Source organism: Netta rufina (genome assembly GCF_964035555.1).
Source record: "Netta rufina genome assembly, chromosome: 5".
Classification (NCBI taxonomy): Eukaryota; Metazoa; Chordata; class Aves; order Anseriformes; family Anatidae; genus Netta; species Netta rufina.
Genome location: NC_140128.1, coordinates 18,470,589 through 18,485,905, shown reverse-complemented (window position 1 = coordinate 18,485,905; position 15,317 = coordinate 18,470,589). Strand labels below are relative to the sequence as shown.

Here is a 15,317-nt window from a genome sequence, read left to right as displayed (position 1 = left end):
TAAAATTACTAGCACTAATACACATTTGCTTGCAAGTGCACGGTTCCAGGAATTCAGTTGCATTACTTCTTACTTTATTACTCATACACGCTACTGGATAATAATACTGTTATTTTTATCTTTATGGCTAATAACCATAAATATAGTTTATGGATAGAAAACACTAAACCAATCTGAGTATTTTATATTAGCAGCTGGCTTTCACTGCTCTTACTACTTACTAATGCCTCCTTTGCTATAATTCCTCAAAAAATCCTTCAAAAAGAAATACAAAAGAAAGTTAGCTATTTTACTTATCAAAGAGCTTGGATCAGATTTGTAAAATATAACAGATCAAAGAAACACACATGAGGAATGCTCCAAAGAGTACCTAAGTAGGAGGCTAAAAAAAAAGGCAGTAAAGAAGTTTTGAAAAGTGAATTGAGCTTGAACTGTATTTTTGCGTGGCAACTGGGAATGCCTGGTGTTGTTGCAAATACTCTAGAGAGCAATAATAGGAGCAACGCTTATGTTGTTATTCAACTACATATTACAACTGCTATACTCCAAGTGTAGTTTGTAGTTTATTATGATGTAAGTGCATTGTTAGGACACCACACTAATTCAAAATCTTGTGCAATTTCAAATGACTTCAAGTAAGGAAACATTGTATTAGGTGTTAAACATTGCACATGAGGAGACTGCCATGAACTTGTGTGTGCAGCTACACCAGTCCGTAGATCTGACCTGAACACATGCTCAGAACTGCTTCTTGGCCTTGTTTACTCAGACACTGTTAACAAAAAGTTTCTCCCTGATCTAACCATTCAGCTCCTGCTGGCCTTATTCACTTTTAACATATCTGAACCAAAATATCAGGAAAGAACAAAAGAAATATTCAGATAACTTCACATGGATTGGAATCGCATCCTTCAGTTCTTATCCATTTTATTCTTCCTTAGTCCCTCGTTGTCCCTGCTCCTCAGCTTACTGGGGATGCAAAGACATAGTAGGCTATATGTGGCACCATCAAACTTTGTCTTCCTATTTGTGTAGGTAGGCATCAAGCCAGAGCTCTCCTGAATTCTTCAAAGAGCTGAGAGAGAGAGAGAGAGAGAGAGAAAATGGGCACATTACATGTAGGTGCTTAAGGGAGTGTTGGTGAGGACAAGGGAAACAAGCATCTCCACATGCAGATTTGTTAGAAAGAGCAAGACAACCCCTGTTCTTAAAAATTCAGTCTCTCCTATATCCTTCTTCAGTTTTGTTCCCTATGTGTTAACTGTTACTTACTGCACAATGTCTGCAAAGGCGGTGAGCAACGGTTTGCATTGGTACTCAATGCCATGCTTGGCACACAAGGATTTCACAAGAGGAGCCACCTTCCAGTAGTTGTGTCTTGGCATTGTGGGGAATAGGCTGTGAAAGGAGACAAGTTCTCTTTCAGTGCCCCCACAAGAAATATTACCTTTCAAACGTTCCTGTTCTGTTCATTATTACTTCCTAGGACTCTTACAGCCCACACTAAACAGAGCTTTTTGCTGCTCCTGTCTCCTCTTTCCTTATGTTGTGCTTGTAGCCCAAGGAACTCATAATATTTTCCTGCTTTACCCCTCCCTTATTCTTCTACTGTTGTCTTTCATATCTCTGTTTTTTCCAAATTAAGTGATACCATAAACTAGCAGAATCCACTTCTGCCCCCTTTCTCCAGCTGTAATCATCTCCATAATTAGTCAGCACAGGAATGGAGATGGGTATATCCTTCAATTGCATATCTCACTACTCCATCAGGGTATAAACAGGTTGCCTTGGCACACACATTTTCACAGATGCATATGAACTACCACTTTGAATAATACTTGTTGCTACCTGTATGTTTCCACAGATCCTGCCCATATTCCATTTTCAATCATAATTCCAATCTTCCTGTGGGCCCACAGTGAAGGTATTGAATTAACACTATCATGATCTTTAGGGTTTTCAGATTTAGACAAACTCACTGGTTCAGAGCAGATAATAGTGTTTTTTTTTTGTTTTTTTTTTTTAAACAAAACAAAACAAACAAACAAACAAAACACTCTCAGGGTGTATACTCACTGATGTTCAATCTGAAAGTTCAGATGCCCGGTAAACCAGTCATTGAACAGGGACTGCTCAACATTACATGTTGCCTGGAGCTGGAGAAGGGGAAAAGAAAGGCAAAATATGTACAGGTTTGTTACTGCAGCCTTTTCCATTTGTCTCAAGAGCACACTATACTGTGCTACTCTGTTCTGTTGTTCTCTTTCAGCCCAAGCTGAGCTACCTCAAGGCAAGAATCATAATCCTCCTTCCCTTGTGTAGCAGCAGTTATACAGACCAGCTAGCATGGACCATGGTAAAACTAGGGGTTGGCTCTGTGCTCCTGTGAATGCATATGAATAACACAGTCATGTTCTGAGTCTTCTCAAACCTACATCTCCAGAAAAAGCAGATATGGACAGGTGCTTCTGTGATGGTTTTACTGCTAGCCTCCAGTAAGTCACTGTGCAAAGAGGGGATAGTAGTTGACATCTTGGTGCAAAGGAGCTCAGCCAGAGCAGAACATGAACTTCCATCTCTTCAGGAAAAAAGGTTCACCACTAAACCACATCCCTAAGTGCCACATCCACATCTCTTAAATATGTCCAGGGATGGGGACTCTACTACTTCCTTGGGCAGCTTATACCAAGGCCTAACCACCCTTTCCACAAAGAAATTCTTCTTCATATCTAATCTAAATCTATCCCAACTTGAGGCTGTTTCCTTGTGTCCTATCATTTGTCATCTGAGAAAAACAGACCAACACCTATGTTGCTCCAGCCTCCCGTCAGGTAGTTGTAGAGACTGATGAGGTCTCCACTCAGACTCCTTTTCTCCAGATTAAGAAAGCCCAGTTCCCTCAGCCACTCCTCACATGTTGCTTTTCAGTCCCTTAACCAGCTTCATTGCTCTTCTCTAAACATGTTCCAGCAACTCTTTTTTTTTTTTTTTCCTGCAGTCATCCTATTAACCTTCACTTCCCAGTTACCAGCAGGATTCACCCTTAGTGCAATACAGTAGCTGCTCGTCTTGTGGTTAGAATTTGTACCTGTATGGCCACAGTTCCCAAGGGGAAAATATTTTACCTGGGTAGACACCCAGTCCAAATTCTTGTCGTAGTAAATATCCATTGGGATATGGTTCATCTGTGAAACCCAGACAAACCAGCTGCTCTCCAGCATCCTGCACAACCAAACAAGAGGCCAGAATTCAGTAACAAATAAATGAGTCAATGATGAGCCATTGAAATGACAGCATAGCCAGGCTTACAAATGCATGGGAGAGCACCAGCCTGACTAATCCAGCACCTGGAAGTTTCATATTTCCTTATAAAACTCATCATTACTTAATATGTCTTGGTATGAAACTGAAGTAGCCTGGCATTCATCCTGGTTTTATTTTTAACTAAGGACCAAACTAGATAGAAACAGTAAAATGATCTAAGCAGAGTATGTCCACTGAAGGCTATGCTGCTGATTAAAACATTTGCAAGCCCAGGGTAACCCTTTTTCCTGTTAAACATTCTTTAATTAGTAGCAGAACCAATATCAAAAGCACTGAACATTACATAAGGTGAGCATTTCTCTATTTGGTAATCATTCGGTTACATCTCTGCTTTCACAGAAAATGATTAAGCAGAGTTTAACTTTAAAAAAAAATAAACAGCAAAAAAGAGTTGGTAAAAGAGAACACAGAAGAATAAGAATAAGGCAGAGGCAGACAGATGGAAAGAATACACAAAAGAAGGCTGAAGTATCTTTTTAAAAGACGTTACCTGAATATAAAGTAATATGCCAGGAGACTCTTTATTTCTAATAATGATCCATAGGTAAAAAAGAATCTGATATAGAAGGTCAGCATCCAGGCCAAGTCCTACCAAACCCGAAGACAATAAAATCATTAGAAACTGCATTTCCTAAATCTTTTTTTCTAAGCATCATGTTATATGTAAAAGAAAACTTTATACATTCAACTTCTGTAGGTTTTTGCTGTAGTTGTTTGCTAAATTGAATGAACTAGAGAAAACCAAGTTACAATAAAGTATCAATGCTTTCTTTTCACTCTATAATTGAATTAAATTTTATCATTTATTCCTAGTAAGTGGATTAATATGTTAGCAAATAGCTAGGCATTCAGAAACCCAAGTATAAGACATATCAAATCATTTACAATGACTCCACAGTGAACAAAGTGCTAGACCAGCTATTTCATTTTGCCTGGAGGTTGCTCTACCTTTCTGTATTTGTAACACATGCAAGAGAAGGAAAAATGAAGCATAAGCACTGTCTGTCTGGCATAGGAAGCAGTGCAAATTATATGCATGCTGCTGACAAATAGAGGACAGCAGCTCCTGCAAATCCACATTCTCCTGTTTCTGAACACTGTGGACATGCACTCCATGATTTTGCAAGCAAGACAAGGCAGTGCAGATCAAATAGCCCACTGCTTGTTTCCAGGCCTTTATCAGCGAGCTGGGGAACATAATGTGTTTAGCAGAAAGGATACATAGCCACTGAAAAATGCTGCACCAACCTGACTGTCTTATTAGGCCTAACTGATGAGCAAGCTGGGTCATGCAGCTTGGGCCTGAGCTCTTGAGAGAAGTAGGCTCCATGTTCAGGAGAAGGATTGAAAGCCCACAGCTAACCCCATGGTTGCACAAACAGCAATACTTACCACCCAATACCTCTTGGTATATGCGATATAAAATGTGTGGCAGTGGAAGTAGGTGGGAAACAGGAGCGGAGGAAGAGCTGTAATGGAGAAATCATTATCACTGGTAATATCGTTTACTGAATGACATATCAAATCGCGAACTGGAAGCAAAGGATCCCTGAACAACTACTCGATATAGATAGTAGTCTGAAGAGTTTTAGGGCTGCTATCATCCAGAAACTTCTGGATGATCTTAACATGCATCAAAGAAGACTAACATTTAGTGATCCTTGAGCCTGCTGGTCTCAGGAGGTAAAACAGAGATAATATGAGAAGCTCTTTGAAGTTTGACTGCAGCTCAAAAGTAAGATCTATAAGCCCCATTAGTAATAAGTGTCGCAGGAGAATGAAGATACTCACTAATGAAGAAGTATTTGTGCTGGTGATTATATGGCATGTATTTTTTCTTTTTGATTCCAAGCTATGAAAATAAACAATAAAACAATGAGTGGAATATAAGTAATCTGTACAGGTAACTTGCCATTTTCCATCTTTCTTCCCCAGAAAGCGCCCTTTTTGCACACTTTCCATAACCATCAGTACTGTCTCCCTCTCATGCACCTGTCCTATTACTTTACATACATGCTTTTGCTATAAACCCTCACTCCAGTGACTGCTTTAATGCTTTACTCTGTGAAGTCCTACAGAAATAAGCAGTTAAGCAAACCTGAGACTTTTCTTCAGTAGGAGAAAAGTGAAATGTGATTGCTGAAAAGTAGTTCTACATATACTTAAAACATACCTTGGGACATAGTAGGAAATAAATTACCATCAGATACCACCATCTGTGTTGGAAAGGAATAAGGTAGTAAAAGCTATACCTGATTGTGTTATCCATTAAAAGATGGTGTGACCCATAAGCATGAGTTATGATAAAAATTGAGAGTAAATTGAGGTGAACTTTAACTGTTGAATCTATTGTTTTTGTGTTCCTTGTTCATTCATAAGTCACTTGGCACAAGCTTACATACCACAGCACTAAATTATACTACCAGTCAAAACCAGTCGTTTTCTTTGTTTTCATTTTCTACTTTTTTCTTTGATTCTGTAAACTTAAGTGACAATTTCAATAGAAGAAAAAATAAAATCACTGCTGTAGTTCTGACAAGGCCTCAAAAACTGATTAACTTGTGCAGTAAAAGGGCTGCAGCATTGTCCTCAGCCGTTGCTGCTGGCAGTGGACTAGCAGTACAAGCTGAGAGCATCTTATGTAGTCAATGACTTCTGCACATGAGAGGCACTTGACAATAACCAGTCCCAGAAAACTGCAGAAACAGCCAGCCACTGTTTCTTCAGCACTGTTGTGCCAGCTGCCTTTCACATCAAGGCATAAACAAACCAGAGCAGCCTGCATCTGTGAGCCTTAGACATTAATATTAAGAAATAATCCCAGACTAACTGCATACGTGCTTTATATTAGTATTCACAAGTTATCTAATAATCAGTAATTACTGAGCTGTTACAAAACCTAGTAGGTCATTAAGTTGCTATAACCATTAGTAGTCTTTTCCTACTGGATTTTCCCTCCTATATGTAATGAACATTTGTCTCTTATTTGTTTACAGCAACTTCTCAAATGCTTGAGCAACTTTTAAATAGTATAATATAAACTATGACCTGCTCACAATGTCTAAAGAAAATCGACAGATGAAAATCTTTTTTTCAGAAACTATGATTACAGTTTTAGATATTTATGATATACTGTGCTTTTTGTTGAGTAGGGTGTTCTTCTCAGTTGCTAGTATATGACCACATGCATACACAGACACTGACCTCCACAGAGAATTTCTTCCCCAAAGTAAACAAGAACGGGTGCATATCAATATCAGGATCTTTCTGGAAGCAGTTGGGTTTGGCATGGTGTCGGGAATGCAAAAGAGTCCACCATTTGGCTGATGCTCCCTGTTTAAGTGAAGAACAGAGCATGAGAACCACAATGCTCTCAGAGCCAGATTCTCTCCCTTCTTCACCCAGTGCTGAGCACACTCCTACAGAATCTTCAGAACACACGCTTGCTGAAAGGCCATCAAATCAAGCAAGTTGTTCCAGGATCAATCACTTACAATCAAGTGGCACATGACAAACTTATGCAGCAAGTGGTTCCACTTTGTCTTCTTGAAGACTGAGAGATGTCCTAAATCATGTTGTAGCCATGAAGCCTGGACCTGAAAGAGGAAAAAGGAAATCTTGGGAGTAGCACAAAAGGGGAATCAAGACCATCATTGCCTCTAAATTGGAGAGACATGGATTTGATGGATGGACCACTTGGTGGATAAGGAAATAGCTGCATAGCCACACTCATAGTTGTGGTCAATGGCCTGATCATATCACAGAATCATGGAATTGCTTGGGTTAGAAGGCACCTTAAACACCACCTGGTTCCAGCCCCGGTTCCTTGGGGGAGAATGCCACCCACTAGATCAGGTTGCCCAGGCCCCATCCAACCTCACCATCAACATTTCCAGAGAGGGCATTCACAGCTTCTCTGGGCAACCTGTTCCAGTGCCTAACCACTCTCTGAGTAAAGAATTCTCTCTTAACATCTAATCTAAGCCTCCCCTCTTTCAGTGCTAGGACAAGGAGGAATGGTTCTAAGTTATCTGCCTGTGTAAAAAGTCACAGATGGCCTTTAACGTCCCTTCCAACCCAAACCACTCTATGATTCTGTGAATACATCTTGGGAAAAAAAAAAAAGGGAAAAAAAAGCTACAGATTAGGCATACTGGGAGCTCACCACAATTAAGAATTTCTTCTTTGCATCTTCTGTGAAACACAAGTCATATAGAAGTTGTCATCTTAAGCAAAGGAGAACTGTACCAAGTAAGGTAGTGGAGAGCTACAAAACTGCAATAGTATGTGTATGAAAGTTGACATAAGTCCATGCATATATGTTGTGGACTCTATTGCTTACCTGAGAAGTGCTCAGCATCACCAGAGAGACAATAAAGGGCATTAAGGATGTTCCAAAGTAGAAGAGAACGAGCCAAGCAGCAGTATCCAACAGGAGGATGTGAGCAAGGTGCAAGAAGAAGAAGAGTTTATTTGGCTTCAGAAGTCCCATTTTCTCAACACTGGCACGCAATTCACGGAAGTCTTTTACAAGCATTTTCTGTGGAAAGCACAAGTGTTACACATTCCCTGCTCCTAGAGTGTAGCGCTGCAGCCTTAAAAGCCAATAAACATTTCAAGCGAGGAAAGAAAGATCAAAGTCTGTTCAAATGGACAAGAGCTGGACTTGCACACCAGTAAACTTCATCACTGTTCTCCTACAACTACTCTATGCCTTTGCCCAATAAAGCACATAGAGCAGAGGAGCAAGCAGAAGCTATTACAGAGGAAAATGTCTGTACCCCTAGCTCCTAAGACTATGTCTAGCACCTGTGCTTCTTCCACCATCTCCTTGGCAATAACACAGGGGTCATGCAACAGATGTTTAGGGCTGTAATATCTTCTGAGTGCAACTGGTCCATAGTCACCAGAGCCCAGCACTACTCAAACATTGCCAGGCAATAGTGAAGGCATGAAGATTAAAAAGACATCCAGAACCTATCCTCAAATAGTCAAATTAGGGGAAGAAGTGCATGTGTGTAAAGCACTTATTAGAAGGCATACTGTATGCATATAATGACATTAATCCTCCTCTGCCATCACTTTCACCAGAACAATGCATGCCTTCACTTTACCCTTCCCACAATTAACAGGGGAGGGTCAAACGTCTGTACAAAAAATGGAACCCATAGCCCAGCTGACCTCATATTGGTCACTGAGGAAGTAATATGGAAGAAGAAGGGACCACAGTACACATACTAGACCAACTTACCTTTGTCTTTACCAGCTCAGCAGATACCTCACAAGCCTGACTCCTGGCTCCATGAAGCCCAGACCAGTTTGCCAGTCATTTCTGGGAAATGGAGTTTGCAAGGAGCAAGGCACATGCAGGCTCTAGTGCAGGCCAGCTGTGGGAAATCGGCAAGGCACAGCCTCACATGGATAGGACATTCTATCCATATATATAGGAATTATGAACTTGCTGTTCTGGGAATTGTTTCTAATGCCTGGGTTACATGATGGCACGTTACCTTGTTCCCCTTCAGCATGAAATTATGCAAAGGAAGTCAGGGCAGACAAGGAGGAATAGAAGAAAACAGTCTTGAGTATAGGAAAGCAATTAGGTGCATACAACCCTGTGGAAAATTGCACTCCAAGACTGCTTCTGATCTATTGTCTGCACCCCTCTTTGACATGTAAGATTGGTTATTCACACACTGGCATCAGCAGTTACACAGTTTGACCTTGAGACTGCTACAGTAGGCTGTCCAAAAGGGCAATGAATTAAGTTTCACAGTGTATTTTCAAGGCTGATGCACTCTACCTGCATTCTGTCCCTACAGATACCTACAACAGAAGGGGAATACAGTCTGAAAAGTTACTGTCTGTTGAAGAGAACTACTGAGTGGTTGCTTAGCTCTTTCTCAAAGCAGGGGAAAGAAAAGTTGATAACAAATATTCATGAGAGCCAAACAAGCCTCTATACCTTATGCAGTTGCTGGGATAAAAAATTCTTAGGAATCTCATTCTCTGATAAATAATGTGGATTTAGACCAATACTCATGTAGGATTTTTAAGTGGTAACAAAAAATTGTGAAGAACCTGGATCACATTGTTCTAGAAACTACTCTGATCTAGAAAATCAAGTTATAATCTCAGAATATTTGCTTTTAATCTTTGGTTTATGAGGATAAACTTACATTTTTAGTGGGCTCAATACTGGGTTGATCTGGTGCCAGCTCCCCGATCAGCAGTGGCTTCAAGTACTTGTTCACCAGCAGCTTGTCAACATGGAATGCTACAAATGCATCCTGCAAATGCAGAAGAGTAAAGAAAGAGATAAGAAAAAACATCATGTTACTGACCCCGACCTCCTCAATATGCTGTGCATGCTAAAACATTCACGGTGGAGGAACCACAGTAACAAAGACCTTTCTATCTCCTCATTTTTTCACCTTCCCCTCCATCACCTTTACCCTAATCTCTTCTTAAATGAGATTTTATTATTTAACTGGCAAACAGAGAAGATCTGGCTTCAAAGACTGAAATTATTATGGATATGCAAGCTGCATAATACAAAATTGAATTGAACACAATTACATGTCTAAAGTGGAATTTAGTTTCCTTGCCTTTCTTCCCCTTCTAACCCCAATTTTAGTGACCTTTCACTCACCCTTGACAGTCAGGTGTCCAAAATACCTTCCATCATCAAACTAAAAACATATTTATTGTAAATTTTTCAGAAGACTGTTTGCCTTTTAAATCCAACTTCTTAAAGGAAAAAAAAATCTGGTGGTTGTTATTCACAGACATAAAGGATTTTGACCTTTCAGAAATATACCATTCTCAAAGAGTAAATTCTTACTTTTCCGCAACTAGTCAAGTAATAGCATCAAGACTTATGTTATATTAAGGCTAAGTAATGATGGAAAACTAAACTATAAGTAATACAAGCTCTGGAGGAGGAGATGGACAGGTGATAGCAATGAGAAGCCTGCTTTAGGAAATGTGTCACAGCAACAATCCAACCAGCCCTGGGAAGAGAAATCCACTCCCAAATTAACTAATACAGGATGGATTTCGTTGAGGACTAAGTGATGTACGTAGGGAGCTTTTTTTTCTAGCACTTGGAGATATTTGTACAGAAATTAATGCAAGAATGCAATTTATATGAACAAGCCTGGTTAGGTGTTACTGATCTCTCACAAAGATAAAAGCATGAAAAAACAACAGTGTGATAGCTTCCAGGCAGGGCTAGGGACAGAAAGGGCAGAAACACAGAGGAGGAAACAACTTCACTGACAGAGAGAGCATGTAGGGAGTAGCTGGAGCCCTGAAAAAGACAGGAGTATGCTGATATGCCACAGCTGAGGCTGAGCTAAGCTGTGAATTCACTCCATGGGAATGAAACTCCTCCCAAAGATTCTCCAGCTGTGGAGAATGGCTTTTATCCAACCAAGCAAACTTACTTCATCTTACTGCTCTGCTGGCATGTCTGCTTTTGCACCATCTTTCGTCTGCATCAATTTTTGTTAGTCTAACCCGAACAGAGTAAGTGTTTTACTGTGTTCCAACCCTGCAGGGCTACTCTGTGCAAGTGTGAATTAAGAATGGTTGTGTGACAAAAATAAAAAAAAAATAACAAAACAAAACAAAACAAAACACTGTTCAGCTAATCGCTTTGAGTGAACTGCTACAGAATCTGTCCTATATTCTGAAATAACAAAATAACACAGGCCTGGGCAACTGCATGACTAACTATGCTGCATATACACCTCAGACTAAGTACTGAGCACACAGTCACTATCACAGTGAATCTCTGCCAGCAATTCCAGCAATGAAATTTGGCAATAAATCCCAGTTTTAACAACAAGCAAGAAGTGTCTCTGCAAAACAATCTACAGCAAGTAACTGTATTTCATACAACACTATACATCATTACAGCCTTCAAAACTCAAGCAAATTTGGTTAAACTGCAACCCAGCCTCACGACAGTTGTTCCTGTTTCCTAAGTTACTTCGTTCCTTAACTCTGCTTTTCTACACTTTGTGTGAAGACACTTCAACAGCATCAGCAGTAACAGGGCTCTTCTTTACAGTTTTGTGCGGTGCGACCCTTGCTAATATTGTGGCATTAATCATACTCAGTATTTCCACTCCTCTTCTCAATTTTGTTAATTAATGCTCCTTCCTCTTTTTGTCTGCATCCACTACAACTAAAGGGCCTGTGAGATTCATACCATCTCATGAAACTCCACTGAATACTGAAGAGGAATTACTTCTGTACTGGGTCTGTCTGGGATGTTAACTTTCCCTGCAACATTCAGGTTGTAACTCAGTGTGGAAATAAAGTTTGCTCCAAACAGGATAGTTCAGGTTCACATATAAACAGGATACAGAGTAGAGTACCGAATTCCACAAACCCTAATTTATCTTGCTTCTGTTATAGATTGACCAGTGCCAGCTTGGCTCTTTCTGCTCCATGATCCTGCAGTCTAGCCGTGCCTATAGCAAATATTCCATCTTTTACTTGCTTTCACGTTTTTTTCTGAGGCCGAGATGCACAGCCTGCAAGCACACACAGTTCAAGCAGGACAAGATACTCCAGTATCACATGTATCAATTAGCTTTGAGCTTTCGTCACACGAAACTGGCTGAATTCTGACAGGGCTTATTATTTGGATATGGCATCAACCAGTAAGAGCTAGCTCAGATCCTAGAAACAAAGCACCTGTATTTTTCAAGTTCATCCATTATCTGGGGCTATCCAGTATCCTAAAATGAAAGACGTCTGACAGTGCTAACTAAAGAAAATGAATGATGGAAAATATGGAATGCAAAATGTTGCTAATATAAAATTTGAAGTTTAAACTCAGTGGACTGAAAATTATTATATTTTTTTTTCATGAATATCAGTCATCCCCCATGTGTGAGAGATTTAGAACCTATTTGCCTCGAGTTGCTTTTCAAAATACAGAGCAAGGATGCAATCCTGTTTGTCACATCTTTGTATAGATGCTGATTTACTACTATTTTCAGCATAACCTGTACATACTAGAACACCAGAAGTCCAGAGAATTTGCTGAACAATTTCCTGTGTTCCTACAGGTTTCCATAGCTTTAAAGATAATGGTCAAACAGGAAAGGTGATGAGCAGATGTCTTTTTGCCCACAGACTAACTGACCAGCAGCTTGACATCAGCTAGCCATCTGATTCGTCCAATTTGGTTCATTCCAGGTATCAGAGGGACTATGGGCAGTAACTGCAGCGACTTTCCTAGAAAACTGCTTGGGAGAGCATACCACCTTCACTTCCCTTCCCTTCCAAATTAAGTTGGGGAAGCACTTTGGAAGAGATTCCTTTACTAAGATAAGGAGAGCGACTGCTGCAGTTGCCACAGGACTGCTGCAGTACCACTTGCAGATTCCTCACCATATGCAACCACCACAGTACGCTTCCAGTAGCTCTAAAGTGAGCTCAAGAGATAAGAGCCATCCTGAAGTCTTCATCTGGATTACAACCACAACCCTGGTGCCCCCTGTCTTCGCTGCCCTCTCCATCCATCCCCAGCCTGTGACATCCCTCACCGTGACATCCTGCCCGGCATGGCTGCTGAGGAGCCGGGCACCCCCGGGATGCTTCTTGTAGAAGTGGCTGATGTCGTACACCTTCCTGTCGATCACCAACCACCGGTCCTGGGGTGGCGGACCCCGACCTGAGCGCTGCGCGATCTCCTCCCAGGTGAAGCAGCGGCGGGACCACAGGGCTGAAGAAGCCACCACCGGTTCTGGGTCCGGGTCCCGGTTCTGTTTCTGGTCCTGGTCCTGTTTCTGGTCCTGGTCTCCAGCTGCCCAGTCCCCATCGCCTTGCAGCAGCACCATCCTCCTGCTGCTTCTCCTCCAAAGGCAGCCACCGTGCCCTGTGTCTCCCCAGGTGTATAAGGGATGAGTCAAGCCCCGACCCGCCCCCCCAGCCCACGCCTCCCTCAGTTTTTCAGCCCTGAGAGAAATGACAGAAGTGTTGAAGAGCGTGCCTGGATGCAGGCAGAGCCCCTCTGGGCTTCACCTATTCCCCAAACAAGCAGACAGACAGACTCACAGCCTCCTCTTCCCTGTCTTGGCCCCTGCATTGCAACCCAGGCATAAAAAAATGCACTACTATTGAGTGTTAGACCACTTTTTCTCACCTAGCTCATTCTGTTCTCAAGATGTGCGTACTGGGCTCTCCAACCATCAGGGAAAATCTTGCTTAAAACATACCTCGTTACCTCCTCCAAGAAGAATGAACACCCAGAATGCAGAGAAAAATGGGAAGGATTCCCCAAAATCAACATTCTTCTCAGGGATGGAGAAGTTAGGATATTCTCAGGAATAATCAAAACACTGTTTTCTGATGCAATTGAACAAAGAAAAGATATTCAGCAAAACAGAGACGTAGCATGCAGCACTGCAACTTTCCAAAAATATGGGAATGATCAGGTTTCTACAGCTCCAAACACAGGATGAATTAATCCTTGAGGAGGAGAGTTTTTCTCAGACATTCTGTCAGCTTTAACTTGTAGCAGTAGTACTACCTTGGTATCACTGGAGTAGCAGAGAATTTGAAGATGATTTTCTTGTCCACAGCCCAGTTGCTAAACAGATGGATGAAGAAGTGATACTTTGGCTGGAGCAACTAGGCCCACAGGCTTCACATTATGAAGAAAAATTTAGGAGGTAACTTGTTACCTCTCCCCAAAAATATCACTCTGTATCTCTGTTGGGATATTGCAGCCTATGAACCTCTTTGTAAAAAAGGTGATTTATATACCAAGAGCAGGGCAGGGAGGAGGAGGCTTCCACGGTGCCCTTTGCACTGGAAAGTCTCCTCAGGCCTCCACATTTTATGCTCTTTTTTTTTTTTTTTTTTTTTTTTTTTACCTCAGGTAAACTTTAGATGGCAAACACAAAATGTTATGTGAGGTTGTGATGGTAGGCTATTAAACTGTTTTTTTCTCCCCCTGCCCTTCCCTCCCACTTCTAAAATTACTAAGTAAACTGTCAGGGGAAAAATAGTACTATTAATTCCAGGAAATTAGAATTAATTACAAAATAGCACTTGGTTCAGCTTTTCCTATCTTTCTTAAAAAGGTCATAACATTCACATAATTTTCTCTTTTAATTTAACAACAGGCCATAAAGTCATGAAAATATTGTAAAAACACACCTGAATCAATGATTTCATTATTCCATATAAAGAGAACTCATGTTAAAGCCTGTATCAACATCAGTCAGGATGGAGAAGCACACAATTCAGATAATTTTCAAAGGATGTTATCAAATCTGAAAAATTAATTTGTCAGAGTTACTGCTATTTCATAATTTGCAATATTCTACTTGATCTAATTCCTAAACATTTGTAGCATTTCTCACACACTTGCATTTTTCTTCCTTTACTTTTGAGTCTGCTTGGGATAACAAAGTTCTCACTTAGTAATAATTCTGCAGTCCATGGTTCTGGTTAGAAAATTATTAGATCCAAATAACCATCAGAAATCTTACAGCTAACACAGTTAAGCTGTTTAAATAGTGTTTATGGCTTTTCTCCTTTATAAGAAGAGGTGAAAAGACTCTAATTGAATTCTCAGCACAGCTGCCAATGACAGCCAATAGAATAAGATGCCTTAGAAAAAGTTTAGCAGTCATTATCATCGATGTGTTTTGTTTCTTCTTTTCTTTTGCAGTAGGCAGTCAGAAAACATCTTTTTCTTCTTGTTTCTGGGCTTTGCCATCCCTCAGTCTTACTTTTGGTACTTTTTACAGACTATGTTTGAGATAAGCCATCTCCAGTGCACCAGTACACGCCTTTGGGACTACAGCACAACGTGTTCCTTTCAACATCCCTCCTACATTGAATGCTCAATGTTGAATATTCAATAAAGAAAGAATTCAGCTCCTCTTGCCCTAGCTGATTCCTCCTTATCTGCTTTTTCTGACCATAAATTCCACGTGAATTTAAATAACTTCAACAATATG

At 40.6% G+C, this 15,317-nt stretch overlaps 1 protein-coding gene across 1 annotated transcript; it reads right to left on the bottom strand.

The window, feature by feature from the left end:
• Positions 1–1,023: 1,023 nt before the first annotated feature.
• On the bottom strand, positions 1,024–13,184 carry LOC311209756 (acyl-CoA (8-3)-desaturase-like; the record flags this gene model as incomplete). Its single annotated transcript, XM_084287268.1, has 12 exons — positions 1,024–1,075; positions 1,273–1,398; positions 2,077–2,156; positions 3,126–3,222; positions 3,815–3,912; positions 4,717–4,793; positions 5,116–5,176; positions 6,529–6,657; positions 6,819–6,920; positions 7,667–7,864; positions 9,504–9,614; positions 12,891–13,184. The coding sequence occupies 12 exons, from the start codon at positions 13,182–13,184 to the stop codon at positions 1,024–1,026; spliced, it is 1,425 nt and encodes a 474-aa protein (XP_084143394.1).
• Positions 13,185–15,317: the final 2,133 nt, after the last annotated feature.